Raw genomic sequence first — 24,781 nt, 5'->3', positions numbered from 1 at the left:
TATATATTGGTGTATAATAAATGATTCATGCCATTATGACTACGTGTGCTGCCTGCATCCTCCACCAGAGTGCGGTGTTGAGTCCACGTCAGGGGCAAACCGTGCAGGGACGCACACACCTGCACACATCTGCACATCCAGAGCTGGAGTAAAGGAGGCAACAGCTGGAGCATCTTCTCCTGGTTGTGCATCACCACGGCGGAATTCAGCTTTACTGGACCTACAATCTAAAACAGGAGACAAAGACACTGCAGTATATTGTAGTAAATCCTATCCAGATGATGGAGAAGGAGCGGGGATCATCGCATCAGTACGATTCTTTGGGGCGCACTGAACGGAGCAAGGAAGACAACACAGCTGGTACACGCACTCAGTACACAATATAAGTTCACAAATAGCCTGTATCTCATTGTTGTTGTTTACTATGTCGGGGTCTATTGCCAAGCGTGCACGTGTGGGTGTGAAAAGGCAAGAGCAGTTTAGTTTGTTTCTCTCATTCTGTTACAGGTGTAAGCAGATCTAAGCAGTGGCACTGTAATGATTGTGGTTCAAGGTGCAGTGGAAATGTCAGGACTCCACAGGTGTCATCGCTGTTGGAGACAGTGTGGTTGAGAATTGTAATAAAACAAGTTTGCCCGGTGAAATGTAGTTTAAAAAATAAATAAATATGCTAGATGCATGATTTTGATTATGGTGAGCAGCTGTTTTCTAAGCACAGTCATCACAACAGTAACAAGATGTTCCAATGTGTTTTATGTACAATGTGAATGATTTAAGTTTACTGAATGTTGTCTCGTGTTAAACATTATTAGTTTATAAATGCATGACCTCTTACATGTTATGGAACGGTTTTCCATAATGGCAGCTCATATTTACAAAGTTTGTGGCCTGTCATTGGGCTGTCTGTAATATTCATCTCTGTCTATGTCTGCATCTAAGATTAAACCACAGGTGTCTCATGTTATATTTCTGTGAATTACAGAGACAAAGTCATATTACAAAGGGTGGAGGGGAAATGAGGAAATGAAGGAGAGGATGAGAGTGGTCTAGTGATGACTCATGCAGGTACAGTGATGAAGACGAGGAGAGTTTCTTCAGCAGCACACATTGTCTCCACAGAGAAAACTAAGCTGGTACAACACTCTGCAGTCTGCACATTGGCACCTGCTTCAACTCCATCACCTCGTCTGTTATGGAACATTTTTCATTTGTCTGGTTCAATGCATTTATTAATTTATCATATGTCAAAACAATATGGATGGTTATATGCCGCTGAGTTGTAAATGATGAGGGTGCATTTATATATGTGCATAGTTGGAGACAAACCCCAACTGTGGGGCAGTAGTCACGCAACCGCCTCGTCAATAATCCAAGAACTGACACAGGAAAAATCCTCAAACAGAGCTAAAAGTCAGCACTTCAACTCATGGAGGACGTACAAATTCCACTGTCGAAGTTAATTCACCAGATCAGAGCGTGCACCCAAGAATGTGATCCAGTCTACCACTGCAAGATGAAGCGAACAACAAGGATAAAGAAGCCAGCAGTAACACGCCCTAGCACTATTTCTAATGTAATTAATGCGTGACATGGCCCTGCCATATTCTGTTGTTTTGAATATTCTCCACTGCTGCTCAGCCCTTCAGCATTGTCTGACCAGAATATATTTCTACTAAAAAAATCATGCACCGGTAGGTTCTTCCCAAGAGTGACTATGTGAAGGCAACCCCAGCTTAAATAACAATTCATTTTAAAGTCAAATACTATTTGCTTAAAATTGTTAGACAGTTAGGTCAAAGTCACTTATAAATATGGTTACATTTGAAGAAATGTTCTTTGTTTCGAAAGCAACAAATGAGAGACCTAACTCTACAACTAGTGGTAGTCAAATGATAACAATGAATTGTTGTTTGTTTGTTGCAGAGGATGATGTGGTGTCCATGGCGGATTCCACTGTGACAGTCGACAACATCGAAGAAGAGTTGCATAAGATTGACCGCATCAGGGACGTCCTTGTGAGAAGAGAGTCAGAGCTCCGATACATGCAAGTCTGACCTTTGACATGTCAAAACTCCAAGTTTCAGAATCACACATACATAACAAGACCACATACACTTGTATAAGTGAATAATAATAACACGCATGAAGTGCCCTGTACACGACAGAAACATCAGTGTTGTGAGCCATACAAATATTTTCATGTATCCTGGCATTGGTAACTGTACTCTCAGTTTTTATGTAATTTGATTACTTAAAACAAAAACCTGGCCTTGTTCTCTCTCTCATCTTTCTGTGTCTGATTTAAATTGAAATAGCCCTTTGCTTCTGCAATTATAACTACGGTAATGCATGGATATTTATTCACTCACTTTTGCACCAGTTGTGGAGTTGCAACCAGGATTCTGAAGTATATGAGCTTATATAACCCCATTGAGAAGTCTGACTCTTAATGGCCTTCATGTTGCAGTTATGACAATCCCTTGTTTAAAAATCCACATTACACATGATCTAGCTGTCATCATTCAGTTCACTTTTTACTGCTACAGAAAACCGCAGGCCTGTCTTTCTCCAAAGGAGGATGCCACTGGGAATGCTTCTATGAAAAAACAGCATCTTAATTTCACTTTGCTTTAAAGTCTGGATTTCACTTGTTCAAATATGATATACGGTCTGCCTTTGTGGCTGTTACTCAGCGCATGCCTCTGATGCTCTTTCAGGATGGATGACATTCAGCTGTGCAAGGAAATTACTCGTTTGAAGAAAGAGTTGCACAAATTAGTATCCATACCAGGTACTGCACGCTCTCTCACTATTAATAATAAAGGATTGGTCTAACGTTACTGCAGTGAAAACTTGCCCACTTCAGAGAACAGCCATTTGCAAAGCACATGCTGTGTGTTTTCTGTAGATAATGATAAATCAAATGAGGATCGTCAGAAAGAGGATGAGCTTCTGGAGCAGATCCATAAACTGGTGGAGACCAGGGACTTTCTGGTGGATGATGTGGAGTTTGAACGTCTCAGGTGAATCACGTCAATCATAGTCGGTAGAGATGTGTAGTAACAGTATTACAAATGTGTAGTAACAGTATTACAAATGTGTAGTAACAGTATTACAAATGTGTAGTAACAGTATTACAGATGTGTAGTTACAGTATTACAGATGTGTAGTAACAGTATTACAGATGTGTAGTAACAGTATTACAGATGTGTAGTAACAGTATTACAGATGTGTAGTAACAGTATTACAGATGTGTAGTTACAGATGTGTAGTAACAGTATTACAGATGTGTAGTAACAGTATTACAGATGTGTAGTAACATTATTACAGATGTGTAGTTACAGATGTGTAGTAACAGTATTACAGATGTGTAGTAACAGTATTACAGATGTGTAGTAACAGTATTACAGATGTGTAGTAACAGTATTACAAATGTGTAGTAACAGAGTATTAGAGATGTGTAGTAACAGAGTATTACAAATGTGTAGTAACAGTATTACAATCTCATCCCATATTCATTGGGAATAAGGTAGACAGACTCACTATAGCCTCTGTTAGGCCATCGATCCCCTCCATTCAATCCACCCCTTTAATAACATTATATTGTATGTGGGATGATCTGTGATAAACAGGCATATTTTGTTGAAAAGGTATCTAAGGTTGTCATCTGGACAATGTTTGTCTCTTCTCTGTCCCTCCTCTGTCTCTCCTATTCCTCCTCTGTCCCTTCTGTCCCTAATCTGTCCCTCCTGTTCCTCCTCTGTCCCTCCTCTGTCCCTCCTCTGTCCCTCCTCTGTTCCTCCTCTGTTCCTCCTCTGTCCCTCCTCTGTCCCTCCTCTGTCCCTCCTCTGTCCCTCCTCTGTCTCTCCTCTGTTCCTCCTGTCCCTCCTCTTTCCCTCCTCTGTCCCTCGTCTGTCCCTCCTCTGTCTCTCCTCTGTTCCTCCTGTCCCTCCTCTTTCCCTCCTCTGTCCCTCGTCTGTCTTTCCTCTGTCCCTCCTCTGTCCCTCCTCTGTCCCTCCTCTGTCTCTCTTCTGCCCCTCCTCTGTCCCTCCTCTGTCGCTCCTCTACTGTTGACAGGGGGACAAGGTTTGTAATATGAATGAATGTATTATTGTTTATTTTACGTATGTATGGAAATCAGCTATGCTGATGTAATGAGCTAGTAGCAGTGATTATACAGACAAAACGATAATTATTCTTTATTTGTTCTTGCCTGGTTCTGACGTTGGGTGAATGACAATAAAAACGAATTCAGTCAGTTCTGACCTTCTCAATTCGACTGGATGCTGCACTCCCCTTTTTGAATCTACACTTTGAACTTGCTCTGCTACTGACACCTTATGTTTACTTAAAACACTGTATTTACTGCTGATTCTGCGCTGTCCCAGAGGCTGTGAGGGGGTGTGGATACTTTTCTTTTTATTTCATAAGGGGGAGAAAACGTTTGAGAAGCTCTGCTTTATTCATATCCACCTGAAGTTCTGCCTCCTCTTCCTCTCTGTTCCCAAGTGCCCTTGTAACACTAAAACTTAGAGCCCTGTGGTTCATGGGCTGATGAGCCCTGTGGTTTATGGGCTGTACTCCAGTTTATGGGCATTTTGAGTACTTTCTGTTGTTTACAAGACAAGATATTTCAATATATAGTTTAGAATTGCTATGGCAACAGTCATAATTTTTCATCACTTGAAAACCCATGGATTGTCTAAATATTGCTTTACCTTTATTTTAAATGTTTTCATGTATTATCATATTAGTAAAAGAGCAGAGAATACTAGAATAGAATCCTAATACATTATTTATTTAAAGATGTTTTTGCCCGTAGGCTTTATTGACAGTAAAGCACTGTGTGAAATGGGGGATGAGAAGGGAGAACATAGTCGGAAATAAAATTGCACTAAGAGCCTGGCTCGTGTGTGCTGCGTCCTGCTTGACCAGCACAGAATCCTGATACATTATTATGCTTTATTACAGATATGACCACCTCATTCAAAGCATGATTTTATGTTCATCCATTCATTTTACAGGGAAAAGGAAGAAGATAAAGAAATGGCAGATTTCCTCAAGTCTAAATTCACTCCCAGAATTACCAGAACAGGTAAGACTTTTGTCAATTATCAGGTGGTTTTCAAATTCTTGTCTTTAAATTCCTGAACATGTGGTCTGTATTCTTCCATAGGTATATCACGGCATCGTGTGCCAAACAGAGCCCAGCAGGCTTCCTCTCCATTCGCTAAAACTGGGCTGAATCTACTGAAGGAGTGCTGCGGATTCACCTGCTCTGTAATGTAAAACGCCTTTGGACCACTGCAGTTCCTTTAAGTCAACACTTCAAAATGACATGAAAGAGGTGGACAACATGGGCATTACTGAATGTGTGGCGAAATGTATACAGTGTGTTTTGGTTTCACACGCGTTTGTTCTGGTGTTCGCTCATTAAAAGTTGCTGCTAACGCGCCGCAAGAACTTTATAATTAGCTACTCACCACTAATGTGGGTGACAATCTCAAAGACCTTAAACTTGGTGGTGACTTGACTTTTATGTTCTAATGGGCTTGGTCTTTTACAAAACTGGGAAAAGAGCGACCAAACTAATACATTTCTCAGTAGCATCTCCAATATTTTTGCTCAATGTGAACTTCAGTGTGATTGAGGTTTTCAGAAACAGTTCTACAGATTTGTGTTTATATCTAGTATTAAACTCAGACTGTTTCATCTGTGACTTCAAAAAGCTTCTTATATCAAACAGTTTGCTCTAGTTAGAGGGAATTAATATGAACCACTCCCAAGAAATAAAATACACGCACACATTTTATTTGTAACACGGTAGTCTCAGATACCTACCTCAATGACCTGTGGTAGGGAAGTGTTTTTTATTGCCATCTTGACTTTATTTTATGTCAATATCAGGGTCAACTTTCTTTCTCCAGCACATTTACAACACCAGCTGCCCCAAGTGGCAAAAACACACATGATCTTACAGGGTAGTTTTGTAAAGTAAAGGCTTCAAATATTAATATATGAATGATTAGATATTGTGTTATGTGTGTAGCGTCCATTTTCTTCAAGTGCGTCAGAGTGCGTAGGTCTCAGGAGATACATGGCTACGAAAAGTTTGGAAAGCACCGTTTTAAAGTATGTATTTTATTTCAAGAGTATATGAAAGACTATTAATTTCTCTAAAAATGATTTGCAAATGTTTTCCTTACATTTTTGCTTTTTTTTAATTATGCATGTTTGGTAATTTTACTTCATTTGAATGGGCAGTAGTATTCTATAACAGTAGCACTCACAAATTACCTGACAAAAATATATCTGACACGTGTAATAACAAAAGATACACACAAATATCCTTGGGGCATAAATGGGCCCGACACTTTAGATGGATTTTTGTATATCGACGTAGAGTCTGTTTCAGAACTTTAGAACTAGATTCATTTTCAACTCTTCTGTCATTTTTTTTCTTTTTTCTTCTTATTTTCTTCATAAACTGCCACTTGTCTGATGTAAAACTATGATGAATATTTAAAGCGTCATACTCTCCCCACACAACGTTGTATTATCCAGAATATTGATGCCACCATTAGACTAAAAAGCGTGATTTCTACTGTGATTTCTATAGATCCAGGACTCAGCGATAGTGGCGCTCATGTGGGATCTTGTATGTTTCCAAGAGGAACGGTCACTATGGCAACCTTCTACACCTCATCAGTTCACACACACAAACATATTGGATCAGAGAGTTCATGGAGGGCAGATGTGTGACAGAGCGTACGCACGATAATATGGCTTTGGGTTATTTGATGAAATAAGTGACATTCCTTCCAGGCGGTTCCTATTGGAAATTACACACTGAGTTTTTCTTTCCTGTTGGAATTTGTTTCCCCCCTAACACTGTTGCTCTGGGTCATGTAGCACTTGACAACTGTGACCAGATTTTTTCGTTTCTTGGAGGCTCAGAGAAAAAAATGGATGAAGAAAAAAAAAAAGATCTTGTGAACAAATAAATGGTCTGTACTGGATAATGTTGTTTATTTTACTTTTATCTCTCTTTTATTCGAGTTGCCGTGCAGTGAAGTGCCTTTCGTTTTCATTTGAAGACAAAAACCCGAACAATCGAGTGCACAAAAAAGGCACAAAAAAGGTGGAACAATGAAAAATAGACGTCTCGCCCATGGACACAAAAGGATGAGGTGGATAAATACAGCATCATGTTTGATCGGTGTTTGATACATTTTTGTAGAGTTGATTGCATCGTTCTCGTCTCGGCTTTGTCCGTTTTTGTTCTGGGTGGGAAAAATCCATGCGTTGTAATGGTTGACTTGAAGCTTGCGGGAGGGGGCCGAGCTCTTCGGGAGGTCCACTGTTCCACTGTGAGTCACCCTCTGCGACGCTCCGAGCTCCCACAAGGCCGCAGCGCAGTGAACGCCACACGGAAAGGCCATTTCTGTCACTATATGCAAGCGTGTCCCTGCTCAGATGAGAGCGGAGGGACATGTGTGCCACTCTGGAGGATAGCTCATGGTCTACGGGCGCTTCACAGTGGCGCAGAGGCAGCATCACGTTCAGCGGCTGACAGGGTTTTGTTACTATGGTTACAGTGGTTTTGATGGTATGCACTGGTTTCATTTGGCACGGTTATATGCCTGATTAAAACGAATGGTTACGGACGTTCAGAGCGGACAGGCCTCGATTTAGTTTCACAGTAAGAATATTTTTCTTTTGGTGGAACGTTCCAGCCACTGCATCTCCATGGCGACGGACCCTCCACTGGAAAAGTTACATAATGCATCTTTAAAGTATTGTGTTTTTGTTTGGAGCAAATTCTTTCAAAATGTTAACTTATTTTATCCATGCTGTATTAAAAAGAGATAATTGAATATTTACAAAGGGAAAACTGTCCCTTGAGAGTGTTTGACATAAAACAGAGAGCTGTTCTCATATTTTACTTTGTTTCCAGTGGCTGTATTAATGTAACATGTTTGTTGGTATTTACAGGCCTAATAATCAAGAATAAATTGACAGATAATGAGAGAGCAGCACTGCTTCCACCACCACCACCACCACCAAGTCTGTGCCTCCCTAATGCATGTCTTTAAAAACAGCTCTGAGTCACGCTCCAATCAACCTCCCTTTCCTCCTCTGTGTATTGTAAGTTCTGTCCTTCCTTCTTTTGGCTATTGGACATATTTAAGAGGCACTGGTTATTCTGTCTTGATTCAGAGGAATGACAATTAAAACAATGGCAGCTTTTTAGGCTATGTATAGTCATTTTGATTAAAGAAATGTGCATCATTAGGCATATTGGCCAAGGCTTTCTCAAACTGTGGTACATGAGGTCCTTTAGGTGGCACGCAGACACCTCTTCAGGTCTAGTGCTTTCTTCATTTAAAGTATATATATTTTTCCACATTATTTTCTCTTCCTTTAGTAGTATCCTAATTAAAACTACTTTGGCAAAGGTGTATTCCTGTAAAAGCTGGTTTAGCCCTGATTTGAACCTGAAATAGTCCCCTTATAGACCCAACTTTCATGTGCTACTGCTTGGAAAGACAATTATTTTCTTTGGCGGTACTTAGACTATAGACTATGTGCTTAAAACTGATATATTTACATGTTGTATTGATTTATTTGCTTGTGCTCACAGGCACCATTGTTTGTTGTGCTGCTTATCCTAACCTGCCATTATTGTGAAGAACAAGCGTATCAAATCTATTTAGACATGACATAATTCTGCTTTATTTTACATTGTTAACTCATATGAAGTATATATGTGTTCAATATCATTATTTAAACAGAAGTATGAATAGGAACAGCTAACATACATTTCGTGTGGCGCTGGACTGAAGCGTAGCAACAGAACAGACGGTAACAAAGAAGTTCTCTGGCTCCATCTAGTGGTCGTTAGGCAGAATTACAGTCCGGAGCTCACAGCAGTACCAGGCTCTCCGCCAAGTCGAGTCACACGTCAGTAGGGAACCTGTACGTGTGCGCGGACGTGTACGCAGCACGTCGTGCGTTACCCGGATGCACCAAACACAAACATGGACCGAATAGGGATGGAAGTGCCGATCAAGAGCGGTGAGGAGGACGAGTAACTGTTAATGCCACACGATTTCAACACACGTTCCCCCGCGTGACCAACTAACCAGCCGCGTAACTAGTCCAAACACTGCCACGATGTGCTTCACGTGCCCCGCGTGTCTCGTGTAGGTTTTGATCCACGTTTGACTGAGGCAGAACGGCTACTGCAAGCTAAAGGCTCAACGGCTTTAGTGGAACTTCTATTCACAGGTTCAAAACGGGTGATGTTACGTGTCCTCTCTCTCTCCCGGATGAGAATGAAACAATCGATATCTGAAAGGCAGCACAACACGCGCTGAATTCACTGCACAAACAGATCTTACTCATTATCATGTATTGCCTGAAGTAGAATGGCCCCAGGGCCCCTAAATGCTTATAGGAACATGGTTATAGTCGCGCACGGTGATCGGGGGAGTCTTGCTGTCAGATACATTTGGCTGCATAGTTTTGTCCAGAACACTTATATAAATAAAGTGACCGTGTCCTGTCCCCTCAGAATTCCCCCTCACGGGCCTCTCTGCGACTCAGAGGAAGCGGCAGGTTCGATTCTCTGCACGTCACGACATTCTGCTCCTGAGGGAAGTCATCGCCCAGAACCCATTTTCCTCCAAAGAATCAGGTACTTGCAGACCAGCACTTGTGGTGATGATGAGAAGAAGAATAATGTGATATTTAAAACTGCTTAAACATACTGTATGTGATGTGTCTGTTTTTCCAGGGAAGATTTGGGGCCGTGTGGGGGAGATCATTACCTCGGCTCTTCAGGATGAGAGTTTTGAGGTGGACTCGAGGAGGTGCAGAGAAAGGACCATGCTGTTGCTGGATTACTACAAAAAGCAGGATTTTAACAGTCTCCGGAGGTAGAATACTCACCTACATTAAGTTAGACGGTATCAGGATCAGTGGTGGAAAGTAACAAAGTATAAAAGTAAAAGTGTTGTGCTAAAGTAAACATTTTTAGGTATCTGTCCTTCAATCATTCTTACAGTGGATGCCTTTTACTTTCATTTAACTATATTTGAGAGCAGTATCTGTACCTTTCAACTCCAATACATTTTTGAAAAGGATCGAGAAGTAGAAAGTACTTTGCATGTTCTGCAAAATGGTAAATTTGGTCCTCTTTGATTAGATATGAATAAATAAAATGATCTATGATGATATAGAAATAAAAAGCATCTATACTTTCCATGTGGTTTTAGTAGTTATTTTTAGCACGTTCATCATGACATTCTGCCTAAAGGGTTTGAGTTCAAGCCCCAAATTTGAGCTACAAAAAGTATATACATAAAATTCACAAGTGTTCATCAAAATCACCCAATGCATTAACATTTGTCACTTGTTACTTTATTTTATCTGAGTGATTCTTTTACTCGTGATTGTGTGTTCAGGTTTGGCACAGAGAGATTGTATGCCCAAAAAGAGGATTTGCTGCACGAGGTTCTGGAGCTGGAGGCTGAGCGGGGCGCTGTGCTCAGTGGAGACAACACCAAATATCAGGTCAAACATTTGACTTGTTTCAGTTAAGAAGTATAACTAAAACAATGATCATAATAAAGGTGTGTAACTACTGTATGTGAGGGGCCACCTGCTTGTCTCCTTGAGGGTTTTATGTCTTTGTCCGGAATGTGCCACACTATGGCATTAAACTTATTTCATTTATTAAATTACTAGTGTTTTATTGCAAAAACAAACAAAGAATACAACTCTAAACAGGGATGTTTAATGATAATAAATAGTAAATACATACATGACTTTCTACATTAAAGCTGAGGTACCTGCCCTTTTTATGTCAATGGGTAAATTTTGTGTTTCCCCCAATTATTATATTGTAAAAGCAGAACTTTGTGACAAAAATAGGGCCGCTGCATGCTGTCTGCATGTAATAATAAAGTATTTTATGTCTAGTCAAGCCAGAAATAAGAGCTAAAAGCCGCACTCTGATTGGCTGCTCTTGGGTGGTCACTTCTCTGTCTAAAAAAACATTCATGCATGGAAAATCAATGCTTGTGAATATTAGGATATTAATGATGTGTCAAAGAGCTAGAAACTAGTTAGACAGGTTTAAATACCGGTTCATACTTCCTCAGGTCAACTTGAATATGACAACTTGAAAACGTGTGGTCTGGTCCCAAACTCTGAACATTGCATGTCCATGTAAGGCCAAGCAATAACATTCCAAACATACATTGCAGCCTCTGTTGGAAAAGTTACACAGTGAACCTTTAATATATGTTGAGATATTTTCTGGTTCTGATTAAAGGATGACGAGCTGAACAAGAGAGCCATAGAAGAACTATCACTACTGGTGCAAGAGAAACCTGTAATCACACACACGACTAATGCAGGTAAGAGACACTCACCAAAGAATGAATATATATATATATATATATATATATATATATTTAGGGAAAAAGCAGTAGAAAATGAATGAATATATATATATGAAAATGAATGAATATATATATATATATATATATATATATATATATATATATATATATATATATATATATATATATATATATATATATATATATATAGAGAGAGAGAGAGAGAGAGAGAGAGAGAGAGAGAGAGAGAGAGAGAGAGAGAGAGAGAGAGAGAGAGAGAGAGAGAGAGAGATAATATTATAGAATATAATATAATATACAATGTCAAAAACAATTGGACTAATTCACAGTATGAATAAGGGAAACACTATGGAAGATGAACATCTAGGGGTCTGATGACACAAATCCAAACAGATCTGTTCTGTAACTCATTTGATAATTCATTATTAAACACAAAATATAAACCTATGAACCCTGACACTTTAGTTGTATTGTATATATTTGCAATGAAAAAAAATGCAGATATTCTCAGCCATTTATTCGGTTGACTTTTTTTCTCTAGATTAGAAACTTTTTGGAAATGTGACTCAGCTGCAGGTCTGGTAACAAATAACAATAGAATAACAAACTAATCTCTATGTTCTGTGCATTATATCCTCTATCCTAGAGGCAGAGGAGGAGCATGAGGAGTTAGCTGACCTCTCGGCTGCTCCAACAGCAAAGAGGCCCTGTCAGTGCTGCTGCCAAACCTACTCAGAGATTCTCAGTTTTCTGGAGAAACGCTCTGAGTCCGAGCAGAGGCTGAGAGAGGAGGAACTCGCCCTGCGCCGGGAAGAGCTGGAGATTCAGAGGAGTATGTGCTTTGGATCTGAATATGTATTTGTACAATAGCAACATGCTAAATTATGTTATTTGGTCACATTTTAGGTAAGATTGCTCTAGAGAGAGAACGTCTGGGAGCTGAAAGACGAGAACGAGAGCGCAGATTTGAGTTGGAGAGCCAAGAGAGGCAGGTTATTCTGGATCTGCTCAAGGAGAAAGTATTAAAGAATTAATAAAACTGCTGTACATTCAATATGTAGTTTCTGATGTAAATGATGCAACTGTGTTAATTTAGAAGAGATGGATCCAGAAAGGTGTGGTGACCTAGTTATGATAATTACAAATGCCCAAGGCAAGGGCTTGTTTTATTTAAAATAAACACTACCAGATGCTAGACAAAAAATGAATAGATATTGACTTGAACTTGTAGATTTCATGTTTATTCTGAATGAATTGTGCTTTCTTATATTATTAGGCCCGAGCGCCACAAGCTGGCGAGAGGCCTATTAATCTCGTAAGGCCGTGCGAAGCACGGCTGCGAAAGTGCGCACGTAGTGCGCACGAAATCGAGCGCGAAGCGCTCGCCCACTTCCAAACACTCACTAACGCACTCCTCCACTCATGCACGCCCCGTGCATACTAATTAGTTGTAGGAAAATGGAACATTACCGTTGTAAACGGGCGAAGCCCGTGCAAAAGTTCGCACTAAACGAGCACTTTACATTGGGATGACGACCGCTTCGCGGTCGTCATCCCCATATAAAGCACTCATTTGCGCTAAGTAGCTCACGAATACGTTCCCCATCTCTTGCATGTTCCGTGCATATAAGCATGTAATGCAAAAATTGAACATTATTACTGTATAGAGGGCCAAAAACACAAAGTGGGCGGAGCCCACTCAAAATTATCGAAAGTACCCGTCAGTGACCAGGGACCCACACCATGAGGTAGGAAAGCGCGAGCGCTTTCCGAAAATGTATAGTTTATGATATTTGAAAAATGGGAAACATTGTTTTCGCATCGGAATATTATTCTTTCTTTCTTTCTTTCTTCTTCTTCTTCTTCTTCTCGGGACCAACCCCCCTATTTTTCACCCAGTGAACATTGACGAAAAGTCACAAAAATTTGCACACCTCTAAAAATCGTGCCTCTCTACATTCTGGCTATTTCCCTTTTCTAAAATAAAAAAAATTGGCGCGTCAGCGCCACCAAATGTACCAAAAATGCATTGAGAGATGGGAAATGACCCAAAAAAAATCTGATCGTAGAATCATGAAATTTGGCGCAGAGGTAGATGGTGACAAGAGAAGTAAAAAATATTATTACGGCAACGCCGTCCCCCGAACCAAATGTCGGCCATATTGCTTCAAAAATGGCTAAACATGACTTCGGAGTCTTTCCAAACGTCGTACTTTTACGAACTCCTCCCAGGGCGTTGGCCCTAAAAAGCTGAAATTTGGTGAAAATGCTACTGAGGAGTGGGACATCAAAAGTTATCCAAATTACATTGATACCTCTCACGGTCTCTGTGCGGCGAAGCCGCAAACTGTAACTAAAATTTCAGAAATCTCCCATATTTAAAATTTCTGCCGTTTGCGCAGATAAAGTCCGAATTGCGTCAAATTAGAATCAGTTGTTAAACTCTTTGCCCTAAACCTACTTGAAGTGAAATAAATTCATTTGGCGCCACAGCGCCCCCTACAGATTTTATATGGAGGTTAAATGTTTAGTTTTGCGAAATTATATGAAATTTGACACACAACTCAATTTTAGCATCCCCATCAAAAAAGTCAATGAGACCCATGTCATAATTGTTATGGCGTTGCCGTAACGATGACCGAAACCTCCCATGTTATTCCAATGGGGCCAGAACATGTTTACACTTTAGACTTTCACAAACTCCTCCCAGGGCGTCAGCCCTATTAACCTGAAATTTGGTGAGACTCATCTTCAGGACCATCAAAAGTTATCCACATTTTCATTCAAAGAGTCACGGTGTCTGTGCGGCAAAGCCGCACATTTTGCCAAGAATTCAAAATAAAATTGCTTTTTGATGGTAAAACAAAGGGGAGAACATGTGACAGCGTCACAGATTCAGCAGTAGGCGTGATAAAAGGACAATTGGGGCGCGTTAGCGCCCCCTCCTCTTGCGGCGTGGCGGCGGTGTGGCGGCGGCGTGGCGAGGGCCGATCATTGCCGCTTGCGGCTATATTTTAAAACATTATTTCCCTCTGATGGTGAAGCAGTTGTTCTATGACTAAATAAATTGCAATTTGCTAGACTTTTTTAAAGGCGTATTTAATGTACTGAAACTACTCATGTTTTGTTCGTATCACACTCTAGAGTACTTCAAATAAAGTACTATGTTGAGTTTACAAACTGGTTTTGTGTCGTTATATGACTTCCTGACGATGATTGGTCCATTGTCTTCTGTCATGTCTTCTCTGATTGGCCGTTAAACCGTCTGTTCTTCCTGCTCTGGCGTCCAATGAACGCGTGGCTCGGCTCGCTGCTTTCCCTGCGTTTCTCTGCCGCTGCTGCAGAGGTACAAAGTTTACTGTTGGCACGTCTCAGTGTAATTATCAAACTTTGTCTCTTTCAACTCATATTTATGATGTGCTCGCAGTAACGGCCTTTCTGGGACTGGGACGGGAGACAAACCCGCAGTAAACAAAACTTTGTAAATGTCGAACGCACGCTAGTTTTGCTCTGTTTTTTGCTTTCTTCTCGTTGTCTGATGTAAATGTGGAGCTTTGACATCAATTCAACAAAAGCGTGGCTCTTTTTTTTTTCTTCCGGACTAATCTGCGTTTTTTGTCACGGGCTCGGCACGGCTCGCTTTGGGATTTGTTTTGACTGTTTTATATAAGTCGCAGGCCTACAACATCACAGCGTGACTAACTACAACGTTCCCGGCTCTGACGGCTGAGTAACATGCCCATCAGACGTTTTGGGGGTCACAAGTCTTTGGTCTCTCCCAAACTGTCTTATGGTTACACCAAAATGAACATGTCCAAGAGCGGCTACCGCGTGTTTAGTGCCAACTCCAGCACCGCCTGCACGGAACTGGCCAAGAAGATCACAGAGTAAGTGTCGAGCATGGGTCTTTTATATGATGGTGTCAAGAGACAGACAATGTTGTAACAGAGGTAGCACCGTAATAGCCCCGAGCTGCAGTTGAACACACATACAGGACAGTTTAATATGATAACGTGTACTTCATTGACACTAGAATCCTTCCTGGGGAGTTGCTGAAGTAAACAGGGTGAGGCTGATGTTCTGCAAGATCTCAGATGCATGTCAGGACAAAGGCACACCTTTAGAAAGCTTTCAGTTTCATCAAATTTGGAAAGGAATTGGCTACACTCACTTATACTTTTATTAAACACTGTATATATTGCTCATATTTCCAATGTTGGTGCATTGTGTGTTTTTACTGTCCATAGGCGGCTGGGTGTTGAGCTGGGAAAGTCGACTGTTTCCCAAGAGGGCAACCGAGGTATGTTTTTGTACAAAAGTTTCTACATATTATATTATTTTAGGAGGGGGGACGGAGGGTTTCTTTGCAAATTCATGTTCCGTTATCTAAATACCTGCAGCCTTTGATAATTGTGCACACTAACATGTCTATTTTGACCGATTATACTTTATTATCGATCACATTTGCTCTTGTGTTTCTATGCAGAGACCAGAGTGGATGTGAAGGAGTCTGTCCGTGGTCAAGACATCTTCATCATTCAAACCATTCCAAGGTGAGACTGCGATTACAATTGGGACCCTGCAAATACTGTACGACTTGTATTTTTTGTTTGACTGTGGGACACAACCTTGGACAAAAATGGCATGTTGTATTGCGCAATGACCTCAACCAAGAACATGTTTTGCCTCGCTTACATTGCTGTCAACAATATTTGCTCCGTGCTGTCGACCCTAAAGATATGTTGCACATGCAGATTAAACAGGCCGTTTCTCTCTGTCCATTTTTAGGGATGTAAACACTGCCATCATGGAGCTGCTCATCATGGCGTATGCCCTCAAGACTTCCTGTGCCAAGAATATCATTGGAGTTATTCCTTATTTTCCGTACAGCAAACAGTGCAAAATGAGAAAGAGGGGGTCCATTGTCTGCAAACTCCTAGCGTCAATGTTGGCTAAAGCTGGTAAGAGCCGAAACGACACGTTCATGAGTGTTGCCAACGCTGTTTATGCTGTAATTTGACTTTTGTGTTTAGGCCTGACACATATCATTACCATGGACCTCCATCAAAAGGAAGTTCAAGGCTTCTTCAGCTTTCCTGTGGACAATCTGAGAGCATCGCCCTTTCTAATTCAGTATATCCAGGAAGAGGTGGCAATGCGATGTTTTCATGAACCTTCATCTTTACTCAATGAACTTAACGACTAAATGTAATGGTTTTCTTTCAAAGATCCCGGATTATAGGAACGCAATCATTGTGGCCAAGTCCCCTTCCTCTGCCAAAAGGTAAAAACACTGGTCACGTTTGGATCAAGCAAACATGAATAGATGAAAGTAATCTGAACATAGTGATGTTTTGAAATGATTGGACTTTTGTAACTTTTTATTGGGGCAAATTTGTTATAGAATTTCTTTTTTTCTGTTGACTTCAATCAATCAACCTTTATTTTATATAGTGCTTTACAACACTTAAAGTACCAAAGTGCTTCACAATAATATCAAGGCAATACAAAACAAAACTAAATAAAAAACAAGCTGTACAAAATAAAGTGTCATTACATTACCGTGTTAAAAGACAGTCTGAATAAATACGCTGTTTGCCTAGATTTAAAAAGATTAAAGTCAGTGATGGTGCATGTCGGGGGCAGTTTGCTCCAGAGTCTGGGACCAGCAACAGAAAAGGCTCGATCCCCCCAATGTTTAAGTCTGGCTCTGGGGACGTCCAGTAAAAGCTGATTTGTTGATCTTAGAGTCCTGCTTGTGTTACGAGCAGAGAGAAGCTCAGCCAGATAAGGAGCTGCCAGGCCATTTAGAGCTTTAAAAACAAAAAGTAAAATCAGTTCTAAAAGAAATGGGAAGCCAGTGAAGAGTAAAAAGAACCGGGGTGATGTGTGTCTGGGTGTGTTGATTAGAAAACACAACTTCATTTGTTGCTTAATTTTTCGCACTTAAATTTGAGCATTTTGCCAATGATTACTACAGTATATAGTATTTCCTGGAAAGTAGCCCTTCTTGACACTGCCCCCGTTTATCTGACCTTGCTGGTTTATTATTCACACAATGAACGTTAAATCCTTAGTCCATCCGGATACATTTACAAATGCTTCATATAATCATGTCCACTCTTTATCTGACGTGTGTCTTTGCCCGTTTATGTCTCAGAGCTCAGTCTTATGCTGAGAGGCTTAGACTTGGATTGGCAGTGATGCACGGAGAGGCCGATCAATCCGAGTCAGACATGGCCGAGGATGGACGACAATCGCCCCCCCCGTCCCGCACTAGCTCGGGACACACTGGCCTCGAGCTGCCGGGTGAGACACATTCACACTGTTCTAATCTTGGTCAGAATATCACTTGTTTACCATTTCTCCGTGTACAGACAGTTGAAATTGTCATAACATGTGACAGATGGCCATTTTGAAGGAATGTGCTTGAGGATTTTCTCATGCACCTTTTTATTATTAAAATACATTTATTTTCTAGAATGATACTAAATGTATCTGACTTAAAGATAATTTTATACTGCAAAACTATGTACAGTTATAGTTTATTTGGTTATTTTGGCATTTATTTGGTTAATAGGATGGGCTGCAGTGAGGTGCAGGCAGCGTTGAATTGCTGCCAGTGCTCCCTGACTCAAGTGCTTTTTCTTCTCCCTCAGCCAAACTCACTTTCCACCTCATTTCATCCACTTTTGTTCCACAGCAGTCTAAACAGTTTTTCCTTGCAGAGCTGAATCACCTCAATGTAACTTTTCTGTGTTTGTCGTCCTAATTTTTGTTATTTATCTTTGCTCCCACAGGCAGCAGACATCATGTCCCTTTCCCTGGGATAGAGCTCCCAAGTATGAATACTATTGCTGAATGGTGCCCTCTGTTGGTTGTTTGCCTCCCTGCATGGCATAATGAGTTATGGGTTTAAATTCCCGCATTCCTTTTTAAATTATTATGATTTTTTAAAAAGATTTCATTAGGCCCATAGGCTTTATTTGACAGGACAGCGTAGTGTGAAATGAGGAGGAGAGTAGGGAATGACATGCAGAAAATTGTTAAGTGTCACAGCAGGCATATGTGCTATCCACTTGAGACGTACTCGAATGTATTTTTATTAAATCAAAAACAATGACAATGAATTTGCATGATTCAAATCTTTGTACATTTTACTGCCAGATCTAGAATAAAGTGGCATTAATTTAACTTCTCAGGCTATTTCCCTTACGATGTAATCCTTCTTCCAGTTGCATTAGTTGACATAGGGCTGCCAACTGAGGAAACCTTTTAGTCTGCGTTGAATTTACTTGTTTTCAGGCTGCCCAGTGAATCAGTACATTGTAACTTTTTGGTCCCATGAACATTGGACAATAATGCTTATTTTTGCTTTTCCTCGTTCTCACTCAACCAGCAGGGCGATTTTAACGGAAGTGCTGATCCGTGGTAAAAAAAAAGGCAAAAGTGGGCGAAATAAAGGGAATACCTTTCATATATTAGAACAGTTTACGTTCATTTGAACTATTGTTATTTGGCCCCTGAATGTAATCTAAACAGTCCACAGTAGTATGCTTGTGTTCTAGTGCCTGATATAAATAATTGTTAATCACTGTCCATTCTTCAGTTCAGTCCATTCTTATTCAAGAGTGTAGCTGTGCCTTTTAAAGATTTGAAAGATGTTGTGTTGCTGTTTGTTTGTTTGTTTTTTGCTTGCTGCTGTTTGAAGGTGATGGCTTGTTCAGGGCTTCATGATGCTGGACTGGGTCGATTGATAATTATTAAGAACTTTTGAATCACGTAACATTTGTCGTGATGAGCAACTTTATCAACGGGCATAAAATTAATGGTGTGATGGGTCGATCTTGGTCTGGTGATTTCTGAAATGTTCCAATATACAGATCTACCACAGTGTAAAACACTGCCCGCTGACATTATGTTCTGGACACAATTATTTTCCTCCAATAACACATTTGTAGTAGATGGGCAAGCGCTGGGTAGAGCTGCGCTGCATGATTTTTGCAGGTTTCAACCTAATTCCTAATTAATATAATATGCTCTTTGTCCTCACAAGAGTCATTTTCCATAAATATGAAACTAACATGTTACAATTGTATTCTTCTTTCAGTGATGATGGCAAAGGAGAAACCACCAATAACTGTTGTCGGGGACGTAGGAGGCAGGATTGCTATTTTAATTGTAAGACATTTCACAAGTAAACTTGTATATTGTTGTCTCCATTATTCTTGTGGTGATGTATATCTATATTTTTTAATAAGGATGACATTATCGACGATGTGGAAGACTTTGTTGCAGCTGCTGAGATACTTAAGGAGCGAGGCGCCTATAAGATTTACATTATGGCAACACATGGCCTGCTGTCTGCAGAGGCGCCCAGACTAATAGAGGAGTCTGCCATAGACGAGGTATAATTATGTCCTGTTGGTGATGTTAGGAGGTGCATAAAACCTCACAATTATTGGCGCATTGAACAAGATGAATAAGAAATTAGGGAGAAAGTACTGTCTGTGCTCAGGCTGCTTTTTGGGGGGTTTGAACGGTTGCTTTCTTTTCAGAGATGCACAAACCAGCAACAATGAGCCCTTTTGTGATTTACCCATCTCTTCAAACTACCATGTGGTTTATTTCTACTTAAAAATATAACTTTTAAGTAAAATATATATAATACATTTTAAAGAAATGTAGGTATTTTAGAAACGGCCAGCTAATTATACAGCAGTAATGAAAGAACTGTAGCAATGTATGTGTCAAGTCATTTTGATTTTAATATATGATAAAAATAGGTCGTAACCATAATTCACAGTTTATTATTTACACTTAAACTAAACATATCATTATATCTACTGTTTGTGTATAATATCTATAAATTATATTTAAGATTAAACTAATTAATTTAAACTAAAATGACAAAACCGTGCTTTCACAGTGTTTTAACCATTGTCCTGGTCTTTAGGTTGTGGTGACCAACACTGTTCCTCATGAGATCCAGAAGCTGCAGTGTCCCAAGATCAAAACGGTTGATGTGAGCATGATTCTGGCTGAGGCGATTCGGCGCATCCACAATGGAGAGTCCATGGCCTATCTGTTCAGGAACATCGCCGTGGACGACTGAGGCAACGCACAAGCTTACATTCCTCTGCTGTTTACACTGAACATGACCAAAGGACCCCTAGGACCAACACCACAGTTGTAGTTTCAAAATAAAAAAATATGTATTTCAGCTTAAATTGAAGTGCATTTATTTCACCCAGAAATATTCCACACTTTTAATATTTGCCATACATTCAACTCGTTTCCTGCTAAATTAGAATGGTGAAACTCCATTCCTTTTGTTACTTTTTAATGTTAAATTCGATATATTCTGATATGTTACTATAGCACGTATGTACACTATGTACACGACTGTTTGATTTGCTTTTTCACGTATCAAGTTACTTCCTCTCTAAAATTTTCATCAGTAAAAACTTTGCTGTGGCACTAAACTGAATATTCCAAAATAAATACACATAAATCAGTTTTCAAGTCCTTGTTTTTTTCTTACAACACTAAATTGTACTTCAGCTGACCGTTTGATTTGGACAGTGGATGTAAATGTGACATATTTCGGACACAATGCTGTGCCGCCTGACGGATTCTTCTGTGTTTTAGTCACAGAAGTCTGTCGCTTCATGAGTCAGAGAGCACGTTCACAAAAAGGTCACTTATATTATTGTGTCTACAGATTTCAAACATTCTAGCTTGAGTTTTTTTTAGGTAGGATGACTCATCTGGTCTGACGCAGTGCCATGCCAATGTTTTTGTGTTATTTTTATTCCACAACACAGAAAAAACTGCATCACAGTTGCACACTACACCAGTTTCCTTTGTTTCCACTTTGTTTAAGCTTAAATATCTAAAGAGGAAAAGACTACTTACATGCGAGTACATTTTATCTTGGTGAGATGAGTCCCTGATCCTAAACTTGTTCTAAACGCCTCAGAGCTTTTAATCTGCTGAGGAGCTTTGACCAAGTCCAGGAGCAAAGACCAGTCCAAAGTGTCCACACAAAAGAACATTAAATAAAATAAAGAATGATACAAAGAAAAGGAAATTATACATTGACTGAAGCAACTCAACCTGTCTCCTTTTGAAAATGAACTGAAGTGCGGAAGATGGATTTAAATGTTGAAACTGAAAAAGGAACTGCCCTCAAACGTTTTTGGACCACTTCCTCAAATTAAAAGGAAATCTCCAGTCAGTTTACTCTGATGGATGATCGAGCAGGGGTTAGACTTCACCGTAGTTCCTGGTGAAATAAACTTTAAATGAGGGATTTGTACATCTTTGTACAAACACTTTGTATTTTCTTTTTAAACTTTTTTGTATTTTAAGTTAGAACATATTTGTGAAAAGTAAAAACATAATTTGACCCTTAATCAGCCTTTTCAGTTTACGTAAACACAAACTGCAGTATGTGATTTAGATCAGAAGGGGGCAGTGTTGATTCAAACACCACTAGGTGTCCGCTACTATAATAAAATATATTAATGGTGATTGATAAATCCACAGCAATGGTGTTTGTCTGTAGTACACATGCACTGTACAAGAACAATTGTTTTACAAATCATAACTGCAGTGATGACGTATATTTAATCCGTGTACGTCTTATGTTTCACTTCCAGTTTAACTAAAAAATTAGCTCTATAAGCGTTGTATTACTAGATTTTATTGTAGTGTAACATCTTTTATCATTTAGAAATGATTAGGAATATGTTACGTAAGTTAAATGTCATCTTTATGCAACTTAAAATTATAGACTTCTTTTATTAAAAAATGTATGATTGAGAAAAAGGCAACAATACAACTGTCCGTCTGCGCTTGTCTTTTATTGCACATTTAATTCCACAAACATCAAATAGTTACAATATTTTTATGTATATAAAAATAATAATTTATTGAATAAAAACTGCTACATTTAAATCATGATCGCAAAGTAAAAAGTGCTTTTACAATAGAAAATTTGTATTTTCACCACAGTTTAAAAACATTATAGAAATGATGCCATGCTTCAGAGAATTTGTACAAAAAATGTAAACGTGAATTTGAACAATTAGAGATAACACAAAAGATTTTAACATTTACAGCAGATGCAATGACAGTTCAACAGTCTAGAGAACATTACACTTGTGTTGATCTACTTATCATCACCAAAGCAGCAATAACATAACATTACAGTCCTTTCTTTTTAGTGGTTCAGAGTCCTCTTTAAAGTTATGGCGGATTTTCTTTCCACATTACAAGTCTCTCTTTCTCTTTTCCCTCTCTCAACTCATTCTCTGTCCAGCAGACTTGAGTACCCCCTCACACAGTTTCATGACAGAATACAGCTGTTGGTTTTGTTCATAGGTGGTCTGAAGTCGGTGTCTTTGGGAAAGGTCTCTCTGCGTCTGCGTAGCGCTGGACTCAGGCGGCTGGGCAGGTTGGCTTGCTGCAAAAGCTCCTTGAACACCTCCACCACATTGGCGTTCTCCTTTGCTGATGCTTCTAAATAGCTGTTGTTCCAGTCCAACTCCACCGTGGACAAAACATCCTCTCCAGACACTTGGCGCTCGTCCCCTCTGTCCACTTTGTTGCCCACAACCACTATGGGAGTGTACTTGTCCTCCTTGATCTCTAAAATCTCATCTCTGAGACTTTTGACCGCGTCCAAGGACTCTGGGTCATCCACGGCGTACACCAGAGCAAACGCATCACTGTTTTGGATGGACAGTTTGCGCATAGCCGGGAAGGAGTAACTGCCACTGGTATCGAGGATCTCAACAGTCACTTTTACCCCACCAATGTCGTACTCTTTGCTGTGCAGCTCCTCCACGGTGCGGCGGTGTTTGGGTTCAAACGTGTCTTGGAGAAAGCGGCGAATCAAGGCTGTTTTGCCCACACCAGCTGCTCCCAAAAACACTACGCGAACATGGGTCTTCTCCTTCACCTCTAAAGACATGATGGTGCAATTGACTCTAAACTGAGAATGATCCTATTAGAGGTCTTGTGAATTCTTTCTAAGCTGCTTTAAATCTTCTCTTACAATCTTTCCTCTGTCATTTTTCAAGCACTTTCTAGGCGGTTCTACTGCTCATGTCTGCTCCACTGCCTTTTATTCTCTTTGAGTGAGAGAGCTTAATGTGTCCTCCTTCCAGTTTCAACCAATCAGCAGAGGGCAGCCTGTTGAAGTGGAATATCCAGGCAACCAATGATGGTGGTACATGCAAATGAGCACACAGGACCAACTCAGAAAAAGCAGGAGAGGAGAGTGGTGCCACTGCATGCACAGCAAACCGAGCGTGGAAAATAGTATTTGAGCAGCTCGAATCCAGGCAAAAGCACGGGACTGTTTGTTGAGAAGTAAACGGAAAGGCTTTGCTGAGAGGTGCTGTTGGTAATTTGTATTTTTTGACACTCACAGGGTCAAATCGATCTCTGCTGTAAGTGGTTTAGTCATTACCAGGATATGGCACTGAGAACAGATGATTCCTCGGCAACAATACTGCCAATTTACATGGACCTTGACACCATTTTGTGTTAAGATGGGACCAGCCAACACATTATATCCATTGGCCAAATAGTACAGGTTTTTACAAGGAACATTATTTCTAAAGCACAATTTACAGACATAGCTGTTTTAAAGTTCGGCGCATACTGAAATAAAATAAATCCAAAAATAATAAATACAACCAACATAAAATGAATTTAAAAGCTATAATGAAAAAAATACAAATGGTAAAATATCAATAAAAGATGTATCTGCATAAATAAAGGAAATCAATACAAACACATCAATAGAAAATAAAAGGAGCACACAATTCACACGTTATCTAAATAATAATAATAATAACTTTTATTTATATAGCGCTTTTCAGTGACCCAAAGACGCTGAACATAATTAAAAAAAAAAAAAAAAAAAAAAGGGGGGGGGGGATTTACAGACAGGGGGGACAACACGTACAGAACACATTAATATACAGATAAAATGAACAAGACAGAAGAAGTAGAGAGAAAAAGATGGGGATGTAACAGGGGGTAGAAGTGTAGGCAATGGGGTAGAGGAGGCTAGGGGTAGGGGAGGTCATAGGCTTGGGTGAAGAGGTATGTTTTTAGGCGGGATTTGAATGTTGTGAGTGAGGGAGAGTGGCGGACAGGTTGGGGGAGGGAGTTCCAGAGTCGGGGTGCTGTTCGGGAGAATGCTCTGTCGCCAAAAGTTTTGAGTCGGGATGTTGGTGCAGTCAGGGTGAGAGAGGAGGAGGATCGGAGAGCTCGGGTGGGGCGGTGGGGGATGAGGAGGTCAGACAGGTAGGGGGGGGCAAGGTGGTGAA

General features: G+C 40.1%; 4 protein-coding genes and 1 pseudogene across 5 annotated transcripts in view; 3 read left to right on the top strand and 2 right to left on the bottom strand.

Moving 5' to 3' along the window:
• The first annotated feature begins 136 nt into the window (after window positions 1–136).
• Window positions 137–5,289, top strand: LOC140377143 (bMERB domain-containing protein 1-like). Its single transcript, XM_072462457.1, has 6 exons — window positions 137–360; window positions 1,924–2,044; window positions 2,718–2,791; window positions 2,909–3,023; window positions 5,025–5,095; window positions 5,177–5,289. The coding sequence occupies exons 1-6, from the start codon at window positions 279–281 to the stop codon at window positions 5,287–5,289; spliced, it is 576 nt and encodes a 191-aa protein (XP_072318558.1). The 5' UTR covers window positions 137–278.
• LOC140377137 (ATP-dependent RNA helicase DDX39A-like) overlaps window positions 1,849–24,781 on the bottom strand; it is a 312,983-nt gene continuing 290,050 nt past the window's right edge. Inside the window, exon 10 of the mRNA XM_072462451.1 lies at window positions 1,849–1,859. The gene's annotated coding sequence lies outside the window, so the exon portion shown is untranslated. The remainder of the gene's footprint in view (window positions 1,860–24,781) is intronic.
• LOC140377611 (uncharacterized) lies at window positions 8,889–12,638 on the top strand. Its single transcript, XM_072463078.1, has 7 exons — window positions 8,889–9,078; window positions 9,578–9,700; window positions 9,800–9,941; window positions 10,470–10,578; window positions 11,342–11,426; window positions 12,079–12,264; window positions 12,339–12,638. The coding sequence occupies exons 1-7, from the start codon at window positions 9,042–9,044 to the stop codon at window positions 12,464–12,466; spliced, it is 810 nt and encodes a 269-aa protein (XP_072319179.1). The 5' UTR covers window positions 8,889–9,041; the 3' UTR covers window positions 12,467–12,638.
• On the top strand, window positions 15,131–20,746 carry LOC140377138 (phosphoribosyl pyrophosphate synthase-associated protein 1-like). 2 transcript variants are annotated; one of them, XM_072462452.1, is made up of 11 exons: window positions 15,131–15,319; window positions 15,680–15,732; window positions 15,919–15,985; window positions 16,221–16,393; window positions 16,466–16,581; window positions 16,661–16,716; window positions 17,593–17,741; window positions 18,233–18,274; window positions 19,543–19,613; window positions 19,694–19,840; window positions 20,389–20,746. In XM_072462452.1, exons 1-11 carry the CDS (start codon window positions 15,168–15,170, stop codon window positions 20,545–20,547), a joined length of 1,185 nt encoding a protein of 394 aa, XP_072318553.1. In that variant the 5' UTR covers window positions 15,131–15,167; the 3' UTR covers window positions 20,548–20,746. The 2 variants fall into 2 exon arrangements, with proteins under 2 accessions (XP_072318553.1, XP_072318554.1); XM_072462453.1 differs by lacking the exon at window positions 18,233–18,274 and having other exon boundaries at window positions 15,133–15,319; window positions 20,389–20,744.
• LOC140377142 (GTP-binding protein Rhes pseudogene) lies at window positions 22,284–23,661 on the bottom strand (annotated as a pseudogene).

This window comes from Eucyclogobius newberryi, unplaced genomic scaffold (genome assembly GCF_026437365.1).
Source record: "Eucyclogobius newberryi isolate DKJ021-1_F unplaced genomic scaffold, fEucNew1.0.hap1 SCAF_4, whole genome shotgun sequence".
NCBI lineage: Eukaryota > Metazoa > Chordata > Actinopteri > Gobiiformes > Gobiidae > Eucyclogobius > Eucyclogobius newberryi.
This window is presented reverse-complemented; position numbering and strand designations above follow the sequence as displayed.

Bases quoted from the DNA above. Each gene is read 5' to 3' on its own strand.
- LOC140377143 (XM_072462457.1), top strand. From the start codon at position 279: ATGATGGAGAAGGAGCGGGGATCATCGCATCAGTACGATTCTTTGGGG. The intron at 2,792-2,908 runs GTACTGCACGCT...TGTTTTCTGTAG, and splicing joins CAAATTAGTATCCATACCAG to ATAATGATAAATCAAATGAG. The intron at 5,096-5,176 runs GTAAGACTTTTG...ATTCTTCCATAG, and splicing joins TCCCAGAATTACCAGAACAG to GTATATCACGGCATCGTGTG.
- LOC140377611 (XM_072463078.1), top strand. From the start codon at position 9,042: ATGGACCGAATAGGGATGGAAGTGCCGATCAAGAGCG. The intron at 10,579-11,341 runs GTCAAACATTTG...TTCTGATTAAAG, and splicing joins GAGACAACACCAAATATCAG to GATGACGAGCTGAACAAGAG. The intron at 12,265-12,338 runs GTATGTGCTTTG...GTCACATTTTAG, and splicing joins AGAGCTGGAGATTCAGAGGA to GTAAGATTGCTCTAGAGAGA.
- LOC140377138 (XM_072462452.1), top strand. From the start codon at position 15,168: ATGCCCATCAGACGTTTTGGGGGTCACAAGTCTTTGGTCTCTCCCAAA. The intron at 15,986-16,220 runs GTGAGACTGCGA...GTCCATTTTTAG, and splicing joins ATCATTCAAACCATTCCAAG to GGATGTAAACACTGCCATCA. The intron at 16,582-16,660 runs GTGGCAATGCGA...TTTCTTTCAAAG, and splicing joins TTCAGTATATCCAGGAAGAG to ATCCCGGATTATAGGAACGC.